The 26,321-nt window shown below is 37.2% G+C and overlaps 1 protein-coding gene across 1 annotated transcript; it reads left to right on the top strand.

Annotated features, from left to right (window-relative positions):
- Positions 1–1,804: 1,804 nt before the first annotated feature.
- LOC133098016 (V-type proton ATPase subunit B, brain isoform) lies at positions 1,805–24,957 on the top strand. Its single transcript, XM_061200636.1, has 14 exons — positions 1,805–2,028; positions 8,610–8,665; positions 12,946–13,044; positions 14,149–14,242; positions 14,374–14,451; positions 14,918–15,057; positions 15,393–15,494; positions 15,876–15,973; positions 16,624–16,747; positions 18,346–18,496; positions 20,292–20,374; positions 21,652–21,756; positions 22,602–22,731; positions 24,678–24,957. The coding sequence occupies exons 1-14, from the start codon at positions 1,893–1,895 to the stop codon at positions 24,815–24,817; spliced, it is 1,536 nt and encodes a 511-aa protein (XP_061056619.1). The 5' UTR covers positions 1,805–1,892; the 3' UTR covers positions 24,818–24,957.
- The last annotated feature ends 1,364 nt before the right edge of the window (positions 24,958–26,321 follow it).

Consider the following 26,321-nt stretch of genomic DNA (forward strand, 5'->3'; position numbering starts at 1 on the left):
ATAGGACCCTAAGACATTATAAAATAAAAATAACAGTAATTGTCTAAAAAGTTGGAGATGGTGCCAAGTAATAGCAGATATCTGACAGTACCGTATAGAAATATGATTCTATAAATGGAAATATCACTTTTCCAATTACTCAATGATGCTCAGCTATTTTGTTTTCTTTAAGTTTCAGGCTTCTGTGAGAATCTGACAAAAACCTACGGGTCATCTCCATGAAAGATACCCATATGCATACATTTTGCACAAGGTCTCATAGATTCTTGTTTTCTTATACTCTTGACAACTTTTTGGGGGGGGGGTGAAGTAGAAAAGGATAGCTTTATTGCTTTACCAGGCAAAGAAAGACACAGCAGGCTCCTGCCTCGAAAAACTATGTGTCCCTACTCTTGACAACTTTGGACATTAGTTAAAAATTATAGTCAATCCCATGAATTAAAAAAAAAATGGTACCTCATATTATTTCGCCTTTTTTTTTTAAAGTATAAGACATACTAAATGATGCTAACTCTCACTCAAAATTAAGGAGTACTTGCTTCAGTGGTTTAGTTCAAAAGGGCTATGGGTATATATACCAAAGGGCATGGAGATGAGATGCCCCTAAAGTAGAGTTTAAATAACTAAGTAATGATCACTTCATTTGTAATATGACACCATCATATACAGTTCAACCCCTACAATTTTCACCTATGTAAAAAAGCTTATTGTTTTCCATTAAGCATATATCTTCCCATTATATCAAAATGGTCTTCTAATGGCCAAATAAAATGGATACTTGTAGTACTCCTATTACTTCCCTTCTCGTCAGTTTTTGGCACTAACAGTACAGTAATCCCTCCTTAAGATTTTCTCTTCTTTTTGCTTCTAGAACATGTGCTCTGCGTTCTCTCCAACTCTAATATCACTGCAAGTTTGATTTGATTACAAGATACTCTTTCTTGGTACATCCCCTCACCTTAGTGATCTCTTAAAAGTTGGCCTTTAGTATCTTCCACAGTACATCACACACTCTCTGGCTTATCTCTTCTATTTTCATATTACTAACATGGTGATAAGTTATAAATTTTGATATTGACTTAGCCCAGATAGCTTCTCCTGGGATAGTTACCTATTTAGTTGAATAGAAATCTCATTCTGAATATTCCACAGGAAACTTAACAGATCCCCAGACAATTAGCTTTTCTCTTTTCCTCCTCTACCACCAGCAAAATTCCTCACTTCCTTCTCTGTGTTCTACCCAGTAAACAACAACACAATCAACCAATCACTCAGGACCCAAGCCTGGATTGACACCTTCCACAGCCAGCTAATCATTCTTGCATCGGTTCTATCCCTTAAATAGTTTTCAAATACATCCCACTTTGTCTTTCACACCACTACCACCACCTTAAAACAGTCCAATGTTTTTTGAATGGACACATGAGTGAATGTATTGGAAAGGAAGATGATAAAGTGAGAGAAATGATGGCACACGGTTCCCCACGTTAATATCCACTAGCAGAGGTTTTAGATTCTGTTTTTCAAAGTGTTTTTTTAGAACTTGAGTTCTCTTCATTCAATGTCATGAAATGCCGTTGACGTTTTCTTGCACGAAGTTGGCTTTCTTCCCTCTCCCTCCTTTCTTCTCCTTCTCCCTTAACTCTTGCCTTTCTCTGGATCCCTCTCCCTGGCCCGGCGTCCTCCTCCCAGCACGCTGGTCAGCTCCTCTCGCGGAGGGCGCGGGTTTAGCCCCGCCCACGCGGAGCCCAAGTCACGAGGCCGCGGGCCGGGTGCAGCTCAGTGGGCGGGGACTCCTCAGCGCGCACGGGCGGAGCGGGGCGCGGGCTGCCCCAGCTATATCTGCGCCTGCGCGGCGCCGCTGCGGGGCCAGTCGGGACGGAGGAGACAAGATGGCGCTGCGGGTGATGCGGGGCATCGTGAACGGGGCCGCGCCTGAGCTTCCTGTACCCACCAGTGGGCCCATGGCGGGGTCTCGAGAACAGGCGCTGGCAGTTAGCCGGAACTACCTCTCCCAGCCTCGTCTCAGTGAGTATCAGAGAGCAAGACGAATCCTGTCTTTGCTCTTAGCCCAGCCCCTTGCTCCCACTCACCTGCTTAGCCAGAGGGGTGGGATGGGGGGATTGTTTTTTCCTCTCGCGTCCCCCTACTCCGACGTCTCTCTCTAGAAGGCGATTTGAGTGTACCTTAATTTCCGTGCCAGGGGTGGGCTAAGGGGAAGAGCACCAACGGGAACTTTTTCCTGGGTTGGTGGTCTCCTGGCTATTGCCCCACCCTCTCCAGTTTCCCGAGGCTGGAGCATGCTCAGGCGCTTGCTTCCTGTCTCTGAGCGAAGGCCACTTCTTGCCACTCTTATCCTAATCTTCTGCTGACCTCATTTGGATCTGCAGGGGTCGAGGGAACCGCCCCTCCCCTTCCCCCTGCCTCGGGTGTGGACCTCAGGGCAGGTCCTGAGCTCCTGCCGAGGGGGACGGTGTAGTGTCATCGCTGACGTGCTCAGGCCTTTCGTGGATGGAGGTCAGGCCCACAGCCAGAGGGAGATGTTGTTCAGTGGAGAAGCTGCTCCGCAGGAGGACACCTAGATATCAGAGAAAGCTAGAGCTGAGAAGTACCCTGCGGGTCATCTAGTCTAACCCTCTCATTTTACAGTGAGAAGCCTAAGGTTCTGAAAAGGACAGGGCTTGCCAGGCTTTAGACCCCTAATTACTGGCAGAGCAGGAAAATTCCAGGTTTCTTAATTCTTGCTGGACCTTTTTCTGCCATTAACTTGAGTGCAAGGCTATCTTGGGGAAGACAAGCAGCTTTGCCCATATTATGTAGCATATATGCAAAGCATATGCATAAGCACGTTTAAGTGTTGTGATTGTAAAAAGACCTTAATAAACCAGGCTTAAGTGGACTGTTCAGCAGTTCCCGAAAGAAATGGTTCTTGATTACTAAACAATAAAATTGTGTAGCATCAGACCTCTTCACAGTTTCCTTAGGAACCGGGGATGAGCACTGGAAGTAGACTCTTTAAAACTTAGGAAAGCACCCGATGTTTTCCAAGGTGGTGAGACTGTATTTGCACCCGTTAATTGCCACAGTACCTCTTGGTGGGTGGCTCATTGGTTAAAAAGAATTTCAGATGAAGTGTTTCAGTCTGGGCGCTCTCCTGCCTGGGCGCTCTCCCGCCTGGGCGCTCTCCCATCCTCATCAGTCACTGGGTCAGGTCATGTGACAGCACTGCAGTGTAAGGAAGAAAGAAAAGACTTGATTCTATGGTTTGCAGAGATGTGGTTTTTTTTTCAATTGAAATATAGTTGATTTATAACGTGTTAGTTTCAGGTGTACAGCCAAGTGATTCAGTTATATATATTATATATGTATATATATTCTTTTTTAGATTCTTACCCATTAGAAGTTATTACAAGATATTAAGTATAGTTCCCTGTGCTATACAGTAGTTCCCTGTTGGCTATCTGTTTTATATATAGTAGTGTATATATTTTAATCCCAAACTCCTAATTTATTCCCCCCCCATGTGCTTTCTATAATGGGAATTATTTGCATTAGAGAATGCCCGTTGGGAGTTTACATGAGCTGAATGTTTCAAGAAATTGACAGATGTTGTATTCTTATGACAATAAATTTGTGCCTAACAGTTACAAATACTCTTTTATGAATTGCATTTGTATGCTTTGCTGTTCTTTGGGTAGAACAGATAGGCATTAGTGGTGCTTCTAGGAAAAGATTATAAGGGGCAGTAGTCATTTTTCCATATAATTATTCACTCAATCTCAATTCAGAGTATCAATTGAAATAATAACATAGTTTAAAGAGTACTCCATGATTGAGGTTGTAAACCCTTAAGGGAGATGAGTATGATTTCTCAACATTCTGTGTGTGCTTAGCCAGTGACTGAAGAACTTCTCCAGATGAGATTCCTCCGGACAAGATTGTTGCGACATAATGCTTAAAACTGAAACTTTAGGGTTCAGGAATCCTTTTTGTATCCTCAGTGCCTAGCGCAGTGTTGGCACATAGAAGCATTGTGTTTTGTAGTTGTATAACTTGCATTTAAACCCCTTGTTCTAATAGTTTAGTATATGGATCCTTAATGTGGATGGAACCAGAGTAGGGAGTTGGGGTACTTGGTTTGAGTTTCACTTCTGTGTCTGGGTTATTCTAAAAAGCACAAATGATATCATACTTAGGCTAACAGCTAACTGCATTTGAATGTCATCTTTTTCCTGTATTGCCACATTCTTGATTCTAGTTAACACTCTTAATTGCTTCTGAATAAATATTAACTTCTTAATTTTTCTGATTAAAGATCGATGTTACCATCCTAGGTAAAAAGTTATAGTTATTTAATGTGTGCTTTTTGAACAAAGGAATGGAATATTGGCAGCTCCACTGTACAAATTGGATCCTGGTTTTTAAAAATTTCAGGATTATGGGGCCGTTAACAAGAGATGGAAAATGAGATATGCAGGCTTGAAATAATCTTGAGCACATTAGTTGAATTTCTAAAGTCACAAGGAAAGAAAACTTGATTTCCTTTTAAACTTTGAGCAAGGTTCAATAATATACGCAGAGCTTTTGGATGTTAAAACGTTTTGGATTAGATAATCTCCTTTGTTCTTGAGATCCTAGATCAACTAATCTTACGTTTCTTATGTCATAAAGCAGAGTTAACCTCAGTGAAAAGTCCAGTAAAGGAATGGTCGGCCTGCCTTTTTCTAGAACCTCTCCCTCCTTGCCCACTACAAAGTGTGGGTCTTTACTTTTCTTGCACAATAGAAGACGATTGTTCTGGTTTTGTTTTGCTAATAAGGTGGAGGCTGAAGGACTAGATCTCTTATTGTGCAACAGCTGTCAAATTTTCTCTTTGAAAGTTTCACAATCATTAAGTAGTGTTAGTTCTGTTGAACAATCTCATATCCTATAGGAGGAAGAAGATGTCATCTAACAAAATATGTGCTTCTTAAAATCTTTGTAGATTTTGGGTTTTAAATGTTACTCCATAAATATTTATTGTCTCCATAAATATTCAGGATCAAAGATGTAAACATGTGTCTGCTGTGTTTTCAGAAGTTCTGATCATCCCCTGCAGACCCAAGTTCTTCTTCATTTGGAATTTTCAAGAGAAGAATGGTCATTATTGTTTGTAAACAGAAATATTTATGTAATTTGTGAATGGGTATTGACTTTTTGAAGAACAGCTTTATGTCTTTGGCAGCTTTAATCTAAAGTGTTGTCTCTGCTTTGGGCTGTTAATACTAATGGTGAGAAAAGCTGGGTAAATATTGTTGAGAGATAAAATGTGGTATTTGATATTATTTTCTCTGCTTGTTCCCCCCCAGTTGTTTTACTATTGTGGAAAGGAGCTATAGTTTGTATATAAACTGTTTTCTACTCCCTATTTGTAGTCCAAGTGCTAGGAACTGTGTTATCTCCATATTTTTAAGTTATACTGGAGACTAAGGGTCATAGAGTATAAACTTAGAATTGGTGGGGGTGGGCCACAAACAAAAATAATTTTAATCTTGGCTCTTCCATTTAGTAACAGATTTCTCATAGATGTAGTTTAAGTGTGGAGTAGGTCTATCAGCCTTGCCTACCTCCCAGTGTTTTGTGAAACTGAAAAGGTAACCTATCTGAAGATGCTCTGTAAAGTGTGAAGCAGTTTCATTTGGTAATATTTTTTATTTAGTTTGGATTATAACATTTATTAGTTTAGTTTGCATCCCATTTTAATTTAAACCAAGCATGTTGCTTAACCTCTGGTTTGTATCTGAAGTGGTCTCCTCATGCTTTCCAGTGACAGAAAACTGCTGAAGCATCTCCATTAGTTTCTTCCTTTACTGGTTTAACTTTTCTAGTGGCTACACCCCACTAGAGAAAGATTGTTTTTCAGTAATGATACAAGAGTGCCTCAGACCACAAAAAATGACCAGTTCACTTTTAGAATTTGAGCTGTAGCACAGAGTCAAGGAAAAAGTGACTGGAGGCAGACTATGTAAATTTAGATCCTTAGGCAAGTTACTTAATTTCTGAGAATCATTTTTCTCTTGTAAAACTTGGAATATTTGTTAACTCATAGACCTGTTATGGAGATTAAAAAAGAATTCCTGACAAGTACTTTTAAAATGTGTATTGGTAGTTTTGTTATTAATTAATTCCAATGGTTACTAGCTTTTTTAAAGGCTACATACATTGTTGCAAGTTTAGAGACTGCTTTTGATGAAGTAGAATCTTGTCTTCTATAGTTGAAATCAACTTGATTCACTGTTTCCGGGAAAAGCAATGACTAGCATTTCTTTTTTCTTGGTCGGGCTTTTGCCTTGTGACTGGCAAAACTTCATAATTTGAACGGGCTTGAATTTAAATGTGAGATTCTAAAGGATCATTGTTGTAGAGGTTAAAAGTTCAAAGGAGATGCCAATCTTGTCCAGAAAGTAAAGAGAATTTCAGAACCTGAAGCATTTTACTGATGTTACATTTTATTCAAAACAGTTGCCTGTAAATCTCAAAACTGAATTCCCACGCCCCCACTGGCCCACTCCCTACTCCCATTCCCAGCTGTTTAGGTTTTGAAAAGGTCTGTGTTTCTATAGTTTTAAAACCTGGGTGCCAAGAAAACATGTTTCTAATCTAGTTCATTTTGCATATCCACATAGCAATTTTAGAAAGTAATTGAAAAAATATTTGGATTCTTTTAAAATGAGAACAATGAGGGAATTCCCTGGAGGTCCAGTGGTTAGGACTCGCATGGCGCTTTCACTGCCGTGGCGTGGGTTTAATCCCCAGTCGGGAAGCTGAGATCCTGCAAACCGTGTGGCGAAGCCAAAAATAAAAATAAAATAAAAGAGAACAATGTAGAAATTGTTTTAGGGGTAGGATTTATTTTTAAGAGTATTAGATTATTTTAAAACAATGGAGAGGATTAACATAAAAGTAGCAGAATATATGACAACTGGGATATTTATTTTTAATTAATTAATTATTTATTTTTTTGGCTGTGTTGGGTCTTCGTTTCTGTGCGAGGGCTTACTCTAGTTGCGGCGAGCGGGGGCCCCTCTTCATCGCGTTGCGCGGGCCTCTCAATCGTGGCCTCTCTTGTTGCGGAGCACAGGCTCCAGACACGCAGGCTCAGTAGTTGTGGCTCATGGGCCTAGTTGCTCCACGGCATGTGGGATCTTCCCAGACCAGGGCTCGAACCCGTGTCCCCTGCATTAGCAGGCAGATTCTCAACCACTGCGCCACCAGGGAAGCCCCAACAACTGGGATATTTCTAATAATCTTGGAGGCATGATTAATTTGTTTACATTGCCATCCATTCAAGTAACTTAACATTTAAAATTTGTGACTTGCTTTTTATCTAAGGTTGAAAAAAAAAGAAGTAATTAGGAGCCTCTGTTGATCATTACAATTACAAATGTATTCAAGCAAATATTTAGTGTGAGGATTTAAAGGTCCTCAGTATGAAAGACTAGGGTTCGTGACAGTGCTCGCCTGCCCTGTCTCAGTGTTTCTACCAGGGCACTTGCTTCCTGGCTAAAGAAATTATGTTTTTAAATTCTGAAGCCCCTTGAATGGACAGACTGGTTATTAAATGGTTTCCTCATTCTTGGGAGTCTACATTCATGCCAGAAATTTCCGTCTAAGACATAATAAGAAATCAAGCAAGTGAAAAATTCCCAGTTGGTTGACAGATTCTTATACATTATTTTAGGTCTTGTAAACACTTATTTCATTTGTTTTTTCAGCTTTTCTGATCATGAAATTTAGTTAATTCTGACATTGTTAGAATTGCTTTCCTGACTGTTCTGATTTATACCTGATTACCATTCATTATACTCGGCATGTATGTAGGTGTGATACAATTCAGTGACAGCTACCTCCTTTCTAAAATGAGAGATTTGGGTAGTTTGTTGCTAGGGCATAATTTGCAGTAGAAAATATAAGCTTCTACAATGACAGTAACGTTTGACTTTTTTTTTTTTAAAAGGATACTTATATGATCTCTGACCTTTCATTCCATCCCCCTTCATAAACTCCTTTTTTTTCCATAGTTTTTATGATACTATTTAATCATGGCATTTTATCTTAACAGACTACATTTTGTCAGATTTCTTTTGTGAGTTTTGTCACTTCTGCTTAAAGTTAAGGATTCCCTTCTCCTTCTCTATCTACTTTGCTAAGTGCTACCTTTTCTGTAAAGCTTTTTCTTTTCTAAGTGAGAACCATTGCAGGGTCTTTCCTGTGCTCCCACAGACCCTCAGCACACCTCTGGTAGAGCCCTTACCTCCCCCTTCTCCATATAAAATTGTGAATTCTTGTGGGAACTCTCCCTCTTTACCTTTGTTTTTGTATTCTGGGTCCTTGAAACAATGTGACTTATAGTAAGAATTAAAAATGTTTTTGGTTTGATGAAGGGGATTATGAGAAGTACAGATGCAGGCATATTTTATAAATTCAATGAAAAATTTCATACTTTTTGAGTGTTCCATATAATAATAGATATGATAAAGTAGAGAGAGGTTCTTTTTGGTAATACCAGAGAGATCATTTAGACTGTTGTCCTGTTTGACAAGAACTGACTTTTTTGTGTTTCTTTCCAGCATACAAGACAGTATCAGGAGTTAATGGTCCACTAGTGATCTTAGATCATGTTAAGGTAATACCACTATCATTATCGTCTAACCATTTAAGAAGTTAAAAGCATAGTATTAAGTACTGTTTAGTACACTTTAAGTTTTTTGTTATGATTTTTTTAAGCCATTCCTTGGTCGGAATGTCAGTGCTATATGGAGACAAGAATTTTAGGTCAAAAGTCAGAAGATGGGATTCTAGTACTGGATCTGTTGTGGATTCTGTTTGTGGCTTTGAGTCCCTTGTCTGTAAAATTTAAAATTTTGTTTGTTAATCATACCTCACAGGTTTATTAGGAAAACAACAGTAATATTTGTGTGTTTTATGACTTGTAGGATATTATTTAGATATACAGTATCTTGTGGCTCTTGTCATAGACTACTGTGTGTTATAACTACTTGTTACATTTTTGTCTTCTCTACTAAATTTTAAGGTCTTTGAGTGAGTAAACAATGTTACTTTTGTCTTTGAGGGCCTGACACTGGTATTCAAGTAATGAATAAACAACAGATTATGTCAACAGTGACTAAAACCATAAAGCAGAGAATAGTTTTTACTTATTCAGTTTGTTGAAAGACTCTTTAGTTACATGGGTTTTTTTTAGCCACACCTATACATAAGAATTATCTTAGAAAAAGAGGCATAGAATGTAGTCTATAATTGAATAGACTTCACCCTGGGTGAAGCCTCCTGCCTGAGTTCAGTGATTAAAATATCTTCAGAGGAGATAATTTGTATAATACGCTCTGTAGAACAGTAATTCTGCATTGGTTGTTGTTGGGAGTGGATCAGGGGGAAAGGTACACAGTTATTAGTTTGTTGAGAGAAGTAATGGCAGAAGTATGTTTGGCATGTGGCTCCTCTGGAAGCAGAAAATAAATTGAAAAACATTTCTTAAAGGGCAAAGTGCACTGTCTCTTCAGCTTTATCACTAAGATATTTTTGTGCATGACAAGGTACCTATACAAATTAATTGCAAGATTAAGTGTATAGCTTACTCCTGGCCACAGTTTCATACTAGTCTGCAGTTTGATTCAAAGCCTCAGTATACAAGTTGTACAGGATTTAAGCAGGTGCCCATTAATATTTTGTGAAAGGATGAAGCATACACTTTTATTTTGGGGGGAAGTATTGAAAGCATTATTTGCTTCTTTGTCCTTTATTTCTTCTTTTTTATATACTTTTTATTGGATAAAATTTTTGACTCATATTTTAAAAATATGAAGCTTTTATATTAGTAAATATATTTTCAAAAACAGTTAAACATATTCATGCTTCAACTATGTTAAGTGCTGAACTCAGCACCAAAAATACACAATACAAATACATAAGTGTCTAATTGGTAAGTGCTATGAAGGGTGAGTGCAGGATGCTATGAGAGTCAATAATGGGAAGGACTTAGAAAACATCTTGGGGGAAGTAATTTTAAGAAAGCTGAAAAAGTTTTATTGAATGTTTGTTTGGGGTATAACTCCAGCTGAGGAAAAACTGGTAAATAAAGTTTATGTAGTTGTAAGAATGGCTTTATACCACCAGATTTAGAGTGTTTTTTGTTTGTTTTTAGTTTTTGGCTCCTGTTTTTAACTTAAAACATACACATAGGATCAAGGAATAGATAATTTTATACAAATTGTATCAGAATAGATGATGATGGAGACTGCTGTCCAACTCATTTTCTGAAGGTAGCACATCTTTTATTCCCAAACCAGACAAAAGCTAGTATCAGAAAAGAAACAATGTAGCTATTCTCATTTACAAGCACAGATTCCAAAATTCTTAATAAAAATGTTCTCATGTATTGGATATTAGCAAAGATATACTTTAAAACCTCAACAGAATTATGACAAAGTAGAATTTATCCCAGTAATACAAACATGATTTGATACTAGCAAATGTCAGTATAATTCAGGTCATTCATAGATTAAGCTAGAAAAAGCTTACGCTCTTCTCAGTAAATACGGAATATGTACCTGATAAAATTACTTGTTTCTAAAAAACAAAACAAAACAAAAGAAGAAGGTGGTCTTAGAAATAAGGGCTAGAACAAACTTTTAAAACCTCTTTAAGGATATCCACCATAACCTACAGCAAACAGCGTACTTCAGGAGAGACTCTAGCAACATTCCCATTTAAATCAGGAACAAGATGAGGACACCTGTTGTCAGCACCACTATCCATCTTTGTTCTGTCTTTGTGCTTGGACTCTAATCAATGCTGTGGGAAAAAGGGCTTAAAAGGAAAAGGCACAGCTGTCATCATTTCTTGGTAGTATGATTAACTAAACAGAAAACACAAGTCATTCAGTGGACAAACTATTAGAAACAATGGTGTAAAACAGTGTTGCTGGATACAGAGGATGTCTATAGAAATCAGTAGTGTTTTGTTTGCCAGAAGTAACTACTAGAATAATTAGGAACTTTTTACCAAAAACTGTGAAACTTTGTTGAAAGACATAAAAGAAGACTTCAAATAACTGGAGATTCCACATTCATGAATGAAAAGACTCAGAAAAGATGCTGATTCTCTCCAGGTAACAAAATCAGTTAGAAATAGAGTAAGAATAAAGATTTGGTGAGGGAGTAAGCAGATATTTCAGTGGAGCAAAGTTAAGATTCTTAAAACCAACTCTCCTCACACCTGAGAATTTGACTTGGTAAATGATAAAGGCTACATTACAAGTCGTGCTACTTGTAGCACAGATTACATTTGTGCTACTCAGTAAATATTGTTGGGGTATTTGGCTTCCTGTATGAAAAATAAAGATAAAAATGAGAAAAATAAAATTACATACCAAAAATAAATCCAGATGGATTAAAGACCAAAACATGAAAAACCTATTAGAAGACAGTATAGAAGGCCATTTTTATGACTTCAGATTGGAAGGTTTTCCTACACAAAAGACACAAATCATAAAGGAAAACAAGTCATTTTATTGCAAAAACTTCTGTATGATAGGATACCATAAACAAAATTAAAAGACAAGGAAGACTGGGAGCAGATATTCGCAAAAGGATTGATATCCAGAATCTATGAAACTTACCTAAAAGTAAATAAGAAGCAGATGTAGTTGAAAAGCGAGGAAAAGATATTAATAAGGCCATTATAGGAAATGAAGTCTGAATTGTCAGTAAACATGAAAAGATGCTCAATATTAGTAGAATCAGGAAAATGCAAATTGAAAGATACTATTTTTTATTCTATCAAAATGGTAAAAATTAAAGTTTAATAATGTAAGATTGGCAAAGATGTAGGGAAAAGATACTTTTCTATACTACTAGGGAGTTTGTAAAGTAAAAGGTTCCTTTGCAGAGTGATTTCACATAAAAATGGACACAGCCTATAGCCCACCACTACGTAACCAGCTACCTTAGGGAAACTTGGGCCCACATGTGAGAATGTTCATTGCAACATGTTTGTAGTAGTTTAAATTTGGAACAGCCTTGAACACCAGTGGTAGAAGACCAGCTGAATAAAATGGAGTGTCACTTGATTTTATTTTAGCTATATCTGTTCTAACGTTGATTCTAGATGCCCATTTATTCATATTAGCATCTCCAGAATCAAGTGTCCTACAGTCAGTGTTGATTCACAGATGCATTGGCAGATGTTTTCCTTCACATCACACAACTTAGTGATGCATTTTTCAAAAGATTATGTTAATAAAATAAGGTAAATATGACTATGACAGATCCAAAACCTACGGTCAAGTGGGAAAAAAACGAGTTGCAGGATGATACATTTAGTATGTTGCCATTTAGGTAAGTGAAACACTACAGTATATTTTTGGAAACATGCAATTTAAAATATTAAAAATGGATTATAGGAATACATTTCTGGTTAGGAGAATTAGATTGAGGAGGGAATATTAGCATTATTTATTATAATAGTAATTATTTTATTGTTTAGTTGCATTTTATTCCTGTCCTCCCAAGGCACAAGGTGATTACACAGCCCAGAAGCAAACATCATCTCTGAGTAGTGGGAACATAGTTTTTTAACTTTCTGTAGTCTCAAAGCTTAAAAACATACACACAGAGGGAAAGAATTTAATTGCCGTGGTTTCATAGATTTAAGATCCTTCTCTCTGTACCTTATGCTGTGTTTGCCAGTATATGTGCCAGTGATAAGTGTTTTAAGGACTTAAACTACCTGAGGATATTCTAAACTCTGGATGAATACCTGTGTGCTTTGGGGAGGTGTGGGGTCTGCATGTGCATACATGCTGTGAAAGACATAGAGCATATAGAGTATTTTGAGGAGCTTTTAAAATGTTGGTTATTGAGCCTTTATTTTTTTCCTATTTAGTTTCCCAGATATGCTGAGATTGTGCACTTAACACTACCTGATGGCACGAAGAGGAGTGGGCAAGTTCTAGAAGTTAGTGGTTCCAAAGCAGTGGTTCAGGTAAGCATCGCTTTCAAAACCTGGCCAGTTGAACGTTTTTCTGATCACAACAAACATAAGAAACACCAATAGTTCTTTTTAGTAATTATCACATAAGTATACAGATCTTCATCAACTTATAGGTGGGGTGACATCTTGATAAACCCATCATAAGCTGAAAATATCGTAAGTTGAAAATGCATTTAGTACCCAGAACCTACCGAACATCATAGCTTAGCTTAGCTTACATTAAAGGTGCTCAGAACACTTATCTTAGCATACGATTGCACAAAACCATATAACACAAAGCCTATTTTATAATAAAATGTTAAATATCTCATGTGATTTTTTTTTTTTTCTCATGTGATTCTTCTGAAGTACGGTTTCTACCAGATGTGTATTGCTTTTGCACCATCATGAAGGTGAAAAATCTTAAGCCAGGGACCCAACTGTTTACTGGCTGTGAGGGAAGAAAAGTATTTTTTCATGTTTTCTTGCTAAATGCCAGCCACCAATATCCATTCTAGCCCAATAGCTCCACTGGTAAAATGGCTTTTTAAAAAAAATTTTTTAATGGATAAAATGAAACAGTCACATAGAAGGGGAGAGATGAAAAGTAGAATTCAGAGCTTATGGGCTGAAACCAAAACGAGATCTGAGTCTGCTTCTTTAAATTGTCTCTGATAATTCCTAGTTTTTAATGTTACTGATTATAGGAAGTGCCAGTTTTCTCAAATAACATAGTGCCCTAAAAAGTAATCTGGAGCAGAGGTCAGCAGAATTTCTGTAAGGGGCCAGATAGTAAGTTTTTTAGACTTTGTGAGGGTTGTGCCTAAGGTCTCTGATGCCTGTTCTTATGCTTTCTTTTCCTTTTTTTTTTTAAAAACAACCCTTTAAAAATGTAAAAACCATTCTTAGCTTGCTTGATGGATTTGGCCTGCAGGCATGACTCTGGTTAAGAGGTTGACAGTTTGGTTCGTCGTCCACCATGAACACTTCTTCAGTCATGATACTACAAGTAGTATATACGTTGATTTTTTTACTTTATAAGGGCTGACAAATAAATCTTAAGCGCTTATGATCTAAATTTCTTTTACCCTTCTGTTTACTTTTCTTTCTTGATAGGTATTTGAAGGGACTTCAGGTATAGATGCCAAGAAGACATCCTGTGAGTTTACTGGGGATATTCTCCGAACGCCAGTGTCTGAGGATATGCTTGGTAAACGGATATTATTATTCATGCTGAGCAGAGATCTGCTTCCTTTTTAACGTATTTCCATGAAGTCTTTTTAAAGATTGTGAACATGTGAGTCATTGTCCACTCTGTACTGTCTCGTTACTGTTTACCAGGTCGGGTATTCAATGGATCAGGAAAACCCATCGACAGAGGTCCTGTTGTACTGGCTGAAGACTTCCTTGATATCATGGGTAGGGACAGAAAATGGATTTCTGTGTTTTGGGGAAAATAGCATCTACCTATCTTATACCTTTGTGAGATAAAGGGTGATTTTTATGATACTTGAAGTAGATAACCAACATACTCCATGTTTGATTAATTATGTTTTGTTTATTATTTAATAAATTTATTTTTCCTAGAGGTTATCTTAAAATTTTATATTTTATTTATTGTAAAATATCACCAGGATATATCTGAAATGTAAAAGCCATAATGGCTTTGAAATTAGGATTTCTCTCTTATTTGCTATACCTTACGTTTCACTTTACTACCATATAATTTGTGAATCTACAAAAGATTAATGGAAAAGAATAAACAGTTTCAGATTTCAAAAATAACTGATTTTTTAAGAGTAGAAAGAAATGCTTTATATGCTTTATATGGTTGTAGTCTTAATGTAGAAACATATTAAAATTTTCCCTTTTGGAAATGCATTAGGCCAGCCAATCAATCCTCAGTGTCGGATCTATCCAGAGGAGATGATTCAGACCGGCATTTCGGCCATAGATGGCATGAACAGTATTGCTAGGGGGCAGAAAATTCCTATCTTCTCTGCTGCTGGCTTACCACACAATGAGGTGAGAACTAGAATCTGTTTGGTATGAAATTTAAGGAGAAAGAATTTCCGAGTGCTTCACTCTTAGTGAGAAACCAAATGTAGGATTTTCAAGGTAAATGCCCAATGTTACTGTTTATATAATCCAATTACATTGACTCTTCATCCACACGTATCTGACTTCTTGCTTACTCTTAGGAATCTGCAAAAATTACAAAATAGTTTCATTGGGTAAAGCCCTTTAAGACAACCCAGTTGCATTTATGATTACAGTTCCCCAAAGTTTAGGGTAAAAGTTATTTTGTTGTAGAAATATTATTTTAGATTTTAACTTGGTTCTTTTGTACTCCTCATCAGATTGCAGCTCAAATCTGTCGCCAGGCTGGTTTGGTAAAAAAATCCAAAGATGTAGTGGACTACAGTGAGGAAAATTTTGCGATTGTATTTGCTGCTATGGGTGTAAGTATTATCTTTTTCTGTTTTAGTATGAAATGTAAAATTGCTTGTGTTCTTAGAACAATGTAGAAAACTACACATATATTATTCGATTTATCTCTAGGCAGAGAAGTTGCAACTTGGCATTTTGGGCAAACCATGGATTAGTATTTAGCATTTGACTGTGGAATGTAAGAATAATTCCCTTTGTGCCCAAAGCAAGCTGTTTACTCTGTTGGCTTTTGTGAACGTTTTGGGGGTACTTGAACCTTTAAAAGAAGGAGCAGTGCAGATCTGTAGCTTGGCCTTCATCAGAAATAAATATTGGGGGGGGAAAAAAAAAAGAAAGAAAGAAATATTGAGAATTTTTCTTCTCCCAGCACTGATGAAGTCATTGCCATTTAGGTAAACATGGAAACTGCCCGGTTCTTCAAATCTGACTTTGAAGAAAATGGCTCAATGGACAACGTCTGCCTCTTTTTGAACTTGGCTAACGACCCAACGTAAGTAAACAAATAGAGCTCTTTTCCCCCTATTCATGCAGCCTTCTGGTCAAAAATGTCACCTTACACTAAGGAAGTAGAACATTAGAGTGAAAGCTGCACAGGCCTAGGTATGAGATAACCGTATTTAAACTCCAGCTCTGCTTCTTGTAAGTTATTTGGTTTGGCGTAAGTCACTTAGGCTATGAAGCTCAGTGTCTTCTTTCATAAAATATGATAAATAATACTTGTCTCACAGAGTTGTTGTGCATATGAAATGAGATAATAGTGTAAGTTACCTAGCACACAGTCCATACTCAATAAATGACCTTTTCCTCTTACCTGCAAAATCTGGCCCCTACTTCTTTCATCCCTTTCTCCTTGTCTCTCTCTTCCTTTCTTGCTCAGTTTTGAGAACTATATAGTTCTGAGAAATTATGGGGCATTTATAAAATAAATCAATTTAGCTGTGTAGCACTAAGTAATTCTTATTATGTAAATACATAAAAGAACTCTGCCTTACTTAAGAACTTTTAAAGTAATAATTGCTTAACCTTCCTCAATTTATGTGAAACTTTGAAAGGGAGACTGTACTATTATTTCTGGAATCATTTTGTTTTGTTTTTGGCCTTTTTGTTTTGAGTGACGTAGGACTTAATGTTTCATTTCAGTATTGAGCGAATTATCACTCCTCGCTTGGCTCTAACCACGGCCGAGTTCCTGGCCTATCAGTGTGAGAAACATGTATTGGTTATCCTAACAGACATGAGTTCTTATGCTGAAGCACTTCGAGAGGTAATTTTTTTCTTAATTAAAATGGATTATCTTGTCAGGGTTATCTTGTCCCTCTGCAAGTTTTCAATTTTTTTTAAATCATGTTTTTTAAAATGCATTGCTCATATATTAGTAGAATACCTTAATCAGAAAAGAAAATATTACTTTTGTCAACCTAGTTGAAATAATTAGAGGACGAGATTTAAATTATTAGCCTATTTATTATACTCTCACTGTCTCCATTGATTAAGACTGGATTCTTAGAGAGAGTAAATGATGCAAGCTATTTAATCAGTTACTCTCCCAGGTAGTTCTGTCTCTGTCCAGACTGTCAGTTTTTAGCCCTTTTCAAGAATTCCATTTTTAATGATGTAAATTTTTATTTATTTACATAAGTAAAGACTATACTGTGGCAGAACCCTCTTCAGAACTTTTTTTTCCTTCAGAAAACTCAGTGATTATTTAGAAACAATATAAGATTCTAGCAGTTACCATCCAGAAGTGTGGGGTGTTTGTTCTAATGCAAGTTACTGAAATTTTGAGTGACTTGCTCTTTTAAGTGTGCAAAAAAGGGAAGAAGACTTTTGAAGAGACAGGCTATATAAATATCTAGCTTAAGATTCCCTAAGATCCATCATCATATGTCACTCGGCTACAGTGCTTTTTCATTGAAGGACTTCTTTTCTCCCATCCATCACAGATACTTTTCTAAAAGGCAGGAAAAATAAGTATTAGAAAAGTGAAAATTAAAAAAAAAAAAACAATTTACAAACCCTTTTATTAGTATTATAGATTCGACAGACAATTATTCTATCAAATTGCCACTGAAGTTTTCTATATGTTTATCTTGCTTTCTACATTATCTCCTTTCACATTGATAAAAGCTGGTCTGCAGGCAGGCCACGCTTTGAGTAGCACTGCTGGAGCATACTCTTGGAGGAACCAAAGTAGCAGTTAGAAGTTGGGCTTAATGATTTACAGTTCTTGTTGGCTGTAGATTAAAATGTATGCATATATTCTAGTGTGCATGTCTCTAAGAGAAAGACCATTTATTACTATTCTTGTCTTGTGCGGTGATCCAGGGAAATCATCTGGCCCTTGATTCCGGTTGTAAGTTGGGGTTAATAACATTAACTTCCTCATAGGGTTGTTGTGAGGATTAAATTAAATAATGTATGTAAAGTGCATCAGATGATTTCTGATATATGTATTTCCTTCCCTTTTGATCTTTTCAGGATTAGCTTATGTAAATCTGGCAAGATCCATAACATGAAGGAAATCTTGTGAACTGAGAATGTTCTCTTAGTTTTAAAATGTACTACCTTTGATTTATAAAATTGCAAGCAGATTTTCTTCTAGCCAGCTATTTGAAGATTTGTGTTATGGCAGTATGATTTTAGCAAAAAAACTTCTGGTCCCCAATTGTCCACATTTTTGTTGCAGAATAATCTGAATTTATGTTGCTAGATTTTTCTAAATCGTTTCTAGAGGTGATATTTAAAATGAATAAGATGATATTTCCAACTTTGTAATTTGGCATGTTCAAACAAATGTTTTCTAACCAAGCTTTAATTTTCATTTTCTGGTATGTGATACTGTTCTCCTTGACTCACTGTCAGGTTTCAGCAGCCAGGGAAGAGGTTCCTGGTCGACGAGGTTTCCCAGGTTACATGTATACAGATTTAGCCACAATATATGAACGCGCTGGTAGAGTGGAAGGTAGAAATGGCTCTATTACTCAAATTCCTATTCTCACCATGCCTAACGATGGTAAGTTTTGGGTCTTTGGATTATAGCATCCCTAATTGTTGTAAGGACTTTGATTTTAAGAGAGAAGACCATCTATCTTTTTGAGTTGAAATTCTTTTGAGAGTTTATCCTCCAGAAGTTTACCTTACCTAGTGATTTGTTTCTAATAAAATTTTTCATTTCAAAACTACCCATAATTATTATTCTTTTGTAGAAAAATTTTCTTGTAATTTTAATTTTTAATTTTTATTTATTAGCTAGTATTTAGTGTCTACTATTTGCAGGACACTGGTCTAGATGAAAGAAACGAATTTTTAAAAAATTTATGGGCTCTACTTAATGTAAGCCTCTCATTCTAGTTGGATATTTTTTAAATGTATGTGCATCAGTAATTTAAGGTAGCTTAAGTGCCAGATACGGAGCACAAATAGTAAATGCCACGAGACTCTAGAGATAGAACAATCATCAAAGACTTGCTAAAAATTACTTGGTTTTATCATGTGTGTGTAAGTGCACAGTGCAGTGCTTGCCTGGAGGTATGCCCAGCAGCTCCCGGATGAGACTTTCAGCATTCCCCTTATGTTAGTGTCTTTTTGTTTTTATCTCAGTCTTTTAAAAACACTTTTTCAAAATATTTTCAGAAACAGTAATAACTCATTATAACTGAGCACTGTTCTAAGTGTTTTGTAAGTTTTGACTCGCTTGATCTTCATAGCGACTTTTTAGATGCTCTCGTGTGAGGCACAGGGAGGTAGAGTGTCACAGTTAGGAAGTGGCGGCTTTAGAACCCAGGCAGGGGCTTCCCTGGTGGTGCAGTGGTTAAGAATCCGCCTGCCAATGCAGGGGACACGGGTTCCAGCCCTGGTCCGGGAAGATCCCACATGCCGCAGAGCAACTAAGCCTGTGTGCCACAACTACTGAGCCCGTGCGCCACAACTACTGAAGCCCGCACGCCTAGAGCCTGTACTCCACAACAAGAGAAGCCACCACGAGAAGCCCGCGCACCGCAATGAAGAGTAGCCCCCCCCACCCCCGCTCACCGCAACAAGCGAAAGCCCTTGCGCAGCAACAAAGACCCAACACAGCCAAAAATAAATAAATTAATAAATTAAAAAAAAAAAAAAAAAAAAAACCCAGGCAGTCTGAATACTATCTCTGATGTGAAAATGATTTGTTCCAAGGAAGTAGCTACAAAATTACTCTCTGTAATTTAACAGACTTAGAGATGTCTTGCTCTGTAGGACCTGCTTGGTGCTGCCTGTGTAGTGTTGCTTAACTTGTTGAGCCTCTCCGTATTTTCCATGTTGAAATGTTGTGTATCCCTCTGGGATAGCTTATGGACTGAGAATGTTCTCTCAGTATACATCAAATTGGCAAATCTCTGCAAATGAACTTTGTGTTTAAAATGGAACTTTATATGTGGGGGAGAGAGAGCATAACTAGGAGAAATAGTACTTTTAATGAAGATAGCTAATTTAACTTGTGTCAACACATGTCTAACTGTGCTGCAACCAAATAAGTGAGACTGGCCAATACGGTAACCTCTAGCCACATTTGGCTGTTTAAATTCTAAAGTTTATTAAAATCAGATAAAGTTTGAAATAAAGTTTTTCAGTCACATTAGCCGCATTTCACATGTTCAGTAGCCACATTTGACCAGTGGCTGCCGTATTGGACAGCACAGATAAAGAACTTTTCCATCATCACAGAAAACTATTTTATATAGCACTGTTTTAAGTAGTGCAGATTGACTTCCTGTGGTTTTGTTTATATGAGATGGACACTTTAACTAACATCAGGTGTCTTTCTCTGGTAGATATCACTCACCCCATCCCTGACTTGACTGGATATATTACAGAGGGGCAGATCTATGTGGACAGACAGCTACACAACAGACAGGTATTTGAGAGTTGAATGATGCTAGAAGCCTACAGATCTATTCTTCAGTTATTCTTTAGTGACTCTGACTTTGCTCTTAGGAATTATTTATTTAGAAAATATCAAATTGAATTGTTTTTAATATGGCTATAAAATTGTCATTTCTGTAATACTAAAATCCTGGTGTGGAAAAGAGTGCCAGAATTAAGAATTAAATTTCCACTTTCTTTATTATGCCTTAAAATGGAGTGAGTTGTTCAAAGAACTTTTTTGGGTCTTCTGTTCCATAACGGTATAATCTACCACTTTTGTTATTAATACAAGAACAGATTTTTCAGAGTTTTTTCTTTGTCTTTTATTGTTAAAATTTTTTTAATTGAGGTATAATTGACGTAACATTACATTGGTCGCAGGTGTACAATGTCATGATTTGATGTTTGTATATGTTGCAGAGTGATCACCACAATAAGTCCACTTAACATCCACCACCTCACATAGTTACAACACTTTTTTTCTTGTGATGAGAATTTTGAAGAGCCACTCTTCTAGCTACCTTTAAATATGCAATACAGTATTATTAACTTACATAGTCACCATGCTGTGAAAGTTCCATCCCCGTGACTTACTCATTTTATAACTGGAAGTTTGTACCTTTTAACCTCCCTCACCCATTTTGCTCACTCATCCCCTGCCTCAGGCAGCCACCAGTCTGTTCTCTATCTGTGAGCTTGACATTTTTTTGTTTGTTTTTTAAGGTCCCATATATGTGAGATTATATGGTATTTATCCTTTTCTGTCTGACTTATTTCACTTAGCATAGTGCCCTAAAGGTCCATCCATGATGTTGCAAACAGCAAGATTTCATTCTTTGTTATGACTGAATAATCAAAAACAGATTTTTTATTGGTTCTTTAATAGATGCCAGCTTCTGATATCAGCTTTTAGGTGAAATTATTGTTAATCTTTTTATGTGTGATTTTATGAGTCAGAGTTCAGAAGACCATTTGGATTTGATATTGTAGGCAGATGTTGAAAATTCAGTTTTTTAATAGAATCTTGTACTATTTTGTAGATTTTACTTTTTGGATTTGATTCTCAAAAAGAAATCTTAACCTGGAAAATGTTTCTTACTTCCTTTTCTTACCAGGAAGAGATATTAGGAATCATCTAGGAAACAAATGTAGCAGTTTTATGCAATTTAAGCAATAAAAATGAGTTTCAAAATCCTCCTTTACTACCAGTAAAGCTTGAATTTTGTAATTAAATATAATATTTTCCCCCTTCCCCTTTTACCCAAGATTTACCCGCCTATTAATGTGCTGCCCTCGTTGTCTCGGTTAATGAAGTCTGCTATTGGAGAAGGCATGACCAGAAAGGATCATGCCGATGTATCTAACCAGCTGGTACGTATGTTTTCTCCAGGATTGTGTTTAAAGAAATGAATACTTTCTCAGTTCATGCTGCTGTCTTATACCTCTTGTCTTTCTTCCATATCACTTTTCTTCTCCCCCCATCAAAGTAGAATTTTAATATAGAATATATAATATAAAATACTGGAATACAGAAACATTCATTAGAGCCAAACAGTCTTTTTCATAAGGATAACTGCTCATGACAAAGATTAAAGATCACATGCTTGAAACCCACCTCTAATGCTGTATGAGGTAGTTTTTAAATAAAAAAGGCATAAGACGATTAAGTTTTTATTAGTAACCTTTATTATAGAGTATTTCTGAAAGACTATTCTAACTAATTTTTTGTTTAACATATTAGGCAATCACCAGAACGCTAAGGGATACAGCTGTGTATATTCTATGAAATCCTTGGTTTCTATAGTAGTGAGATTGTATACCAAGCATAATTAAAGAAAAATACATTTGACCTTAAAGTAGAAATGATAAATAAACCTACTGATAACCCAGATATTTTTTTGTGAATAGAATTTAGAGATGGATTTCTCCTATTGTGTAAGTTGTGATTTTTAAATGCTCTACAAAATGTAAGCTCATTGATATTATTGAGGGAGTGTATTTTTTGTAGAGTGTTAGTAATGTCTATGTATTGCATGCCTGAAGACTCCTTTCTTAGTGAGACTGCTGTATAATAAAGTCTTTCCAATACTTGCATATGTGAATTATGTTTGGAAATAATGTGAAATACTGTGAAGATAGCTACAGCAATACACTTATATAGCCCAGAGTACCGTTACCATTTATAAAGGTTCATGTAAACCTTTTTTTCTCTTTAGTATGCATGCTATGCTATTGGTAAGGATGTGCAGGCCATGAAAGCCGTAGTTGGAGAAGAAGCCCTTACCTCAGATGATCTGCTTTACTTGGAATTTCTGCAGAAGTTTGAGAGGAACTTCATTGCTCAGGGTAAGATTACTATTTTCCTATGACTAGAAACAGCCTCATATGTAGTTTTGAGGACTTCTTTCCTAGTCTGAGAGAATTTACATTGGTCTCCATACAATTTTCCTTCTGATTAGAGAAGAGATTCTTCCAGCCGCCTGCCATGTCTTTGTTCTTAGCCCTCTGGTTCCTTCCCCTCTACCTTCAATTTCTTTATCCATTTATTTAGCTCCTGTCTTATTTTTTATCTTCCTTACCACTGGCCTTCTGCTCTCCTACCTCCATTGCCACTTCTCCTCCCTCTTAACCTCTCTGCAATGCTCTCCTCTGGCTTTGGGGGTTTTGGACTTTCCCAGTCCATCTGTTTTCATCCTCCTGATTTCTTATCTTCCTGCTTCTTAATTGTTAATGTTCCCAAAGGCTTAATTACCTGTTCTTTCTGTGTTTTTTTTCCCCTATGCTGATGACTAACTTCCTATGTATGAGCCTTTACCCTCTTTCTGAAGCTCTAATCCCACATCTCCAGCTAGGAAGCCTGTGTTTATGCCACCATCCTCTCTGGCTCAGCATGGTGAGAACCAAAGTATTTTCCCAACTGACCACCTGCCTAGCAATTCCCTTTTCAATTTCTGTCTACCTCTGGCATGACCATTACCCTAGTTAGCCCAAGCTCAGGAATTGGGCATTCTTAACCCTCTTCATTTATTCTCCAGTCATCAAATATTTGCTAATTTGCATTGTTCTCCTTTGAAACATCTTATCCTGTTCTCTTTTCATTCCTATTAAAAAAACTTAGGCCAGTGTTTCTCAAAGTTGAGTATGCTTTTGAATCTACCAGGGATCTTGTTGAAGTGCAGATTCTGATTCGGTGGGTGTGGGTGGGGCCAGAGAGCCTGTATTTTGACAAGTTCCTGGGCGATGTTGAAGCTGCTGATCTCTGACCACTCTTTGTGTCCCAAGACCTAGTCCAGACCTTTGTCCCATCATCCTTGGCCGTTAGTGCCAGCATCTTCACCAGTCTCCCTGACTCTCTATGTGCCATTGCCGGGGTAAATTTAGTATTAATTTTATTGATTGTCCTTCTGTTAAAAAGTCTATAATGGTTTTTATTACATAGCATGTGTAGGGCTTTCAAGCTGTTTTGTTTGGTCTCTTCCCTGCCATCCCTGCTAATGCTGGTAAACTCTATTTTTGACCTCAGTGATACTTACAAACGATGTGTTTATTTTGGAATAATGCATCAGCTGCACACTTAGTATTTGTGCACTTTTCTATTTGTGTGATACATTTTTTAAGTAACATTAAAATCCCCAGAACATATGATTGTTGGGTTTTCTAAAAAAAAAAAAAAAAAATTTATGCAGAACCTTAATATCTTAAAAAGATAAAAATTATTCTGGTAGAGAAAAGAATGCAGAACTCTAGCCACTTTAACTCCTTAGTTAAAAAATGAGATTTATGTGCAGGATAAGAATGATTCTGCTATTAAAAATAATAATAGCAATAGCCAGTTTGAAAACTTTCACGTGGACCTATTCAGGTGCTTAATTGGCATTTAAGGCCTTCTAAGTATCTGTACTAGCCTCCTTCAGGTCAGCCTGTGTTGCTGGGAAACTGCTTTTCTCACTACTCTCTGGACAAAACTCTGGGTCTAGTTTCCATTATTCAGTGGAGTGTTTTTAGATCCCACCCATTGTTAAACACACACACACACACACGCACGCACGCACGCACGCGCCCAACGTCTCGCCTGCGGGCTTTCTCCCTTTTCTCTGATTCCCAGGGGTACTTTACTGTCTAGACCCTCATTTCCACATTTGGTCACATCCAGTCCTGGGAGACCTGACTGCTTTGTGTCTCTTTTTTATACTTCATGCTCACAGTGCTAGACCCATAACAATAAATTTTGAATAACGCTGATAAGTTGGAAGTACTTGGCCTTTATTCATCTAATCTCAATTTTTTGTAAGGTCCTTACGAAAACCGCACTGTCTATGAGACTTTGGACATTGGCTGGCAACTGCTCCGAATCTTCCCCAAAGAAATGCTGAAGAGAATCCCTCAGAGCACCTTGAGCGAATTCTACCCTCGAGACTCTGCAAAGCATTAGCTGCTACTTCATCGCTGGCTCGATGCTCTTGTGAAATACTGGTTCTGTTTTCTTTATTCCTTTTGCACTCCCCCATCCCCACCTTTGTGTTGGAGTTTACTGTGTTACCCTGTAATTAAAAACAAAGAGTAGGTAACATATTGTGCCAGTGTTGCAATGTTTTAAACTGCTAACAGACTTTAAAATATCCCCTGTTCAGAAAACCTGGAACTGCAATGCTTTGTTTAAAGTAGCTGAGGGTTGGAGGTGAAGTTTTCTTACTGATGTGTGTATTTGTACGTAGTGGTGTAGTTAGCTGCCTAGTGTCCTCATTATTTGGGTCTCTCAGACCTTCCCTGTCCACCCCCTCCAGAGTATCACTATCTGAAGTTATAAAGCTTTGCTCTCCAAACTAGGGACAAGATAGGGTCTGAAAGACGCTTCCTCTCCAAGCCAAGACGCTTTCCTGAGCACTTGTTTTTAGATTTTGGTGTGCCTCTGGGTCTGCTCTAAGCAGATGGCTTTTACTGTCCACCTGCTGTTTCCTATTTAATGAATAGATTAGAAAAGGAGTTTCCTTTTCCTCTTTGGTACGGATAAGTTTCAGCTCCTGTGTCTTACTGTTCTCCCTCCCTCTGAGTAACACAGAATCATGCAGCTTTTGCCCAACTGGCATTGATCTGATAGTAGTGAGATGCCCTGTCTTGATGATCCCTTACTGGGTTTCCATGCAGAGGAATCATAATTAAAATAATTAATAGAATTGTTGGTTGGAAAGAGTTGGGATACAATTGTTTAAGAAAGAAAAAACCTGTATTGGTTCTGCATTCGGACATGCTAACAGTGGTTTTAAGTTTCTAAAGTGTTGACCGGATGCTAAAGGCAAGGTGGGGAAGAGAAAGCTCTTCTGTGTATGGAATTTTTTTTATATATATAATCTATGGATATTTTAAACTCTGTTAGATAGCAGCCTTTGGAAAATCCCCTATTTGGTCCTGCTTTCTGACCTATCTGCCTTTTCAGGGTAATCTTGTGGCACAAGTGATAGCATTTAAAAGCTTTAGTCTTTTAATTCCTCCTCCTTCCTGCTGCGAGCCCTGAGCTGTCTTCTATGCACTTCTGACATGTCTACTGTTTGGTCTGTCTGTGTTCTTTGTTACTTGGGTGCAATGGCAACTTCTCTGTGCATTCCATCTTTCTTTCAAGTTGTGTAAAGTTCTTCACTTTTTTTCTCTGAGGGTGTAGGGGGTGGGGGGAGTCAGCATGATTATATTTTAATGTAGAAAATGTGACCTGGATATAAAATGAAAATAAATATTAAATTAAATGGAAGTTACCTAAAGTGACTCTGTATCTTCTAATCAGAAAAGCAATAGCAACAAGCAAATATATAATAATGCACCTCTCTTTGATTGACAGTTTTGAACATCATAACCAGTATTGTGAACCAGCCCCTTGATTCACAATGTTATGAACCATGTCCCCTTTACAGGGACATGGCCCATGTTCTGTACCCTCTGCCTTT

This window comes from Eubalaena glacialis, chromosome 9 (genome assembly GCF_028564815.1).
Source record: "Eubalaena glacialis isolate mEubGla1 chromosome 9, mEubGla1.1.hap2.+ XY, whole genome shotgun sequence".
NCBI lineage: Eukaryota > Metazoa > Chordata > Mammalia > Artiodactyla > Balaenidae > Eubalaena > Eubalaena glacialis.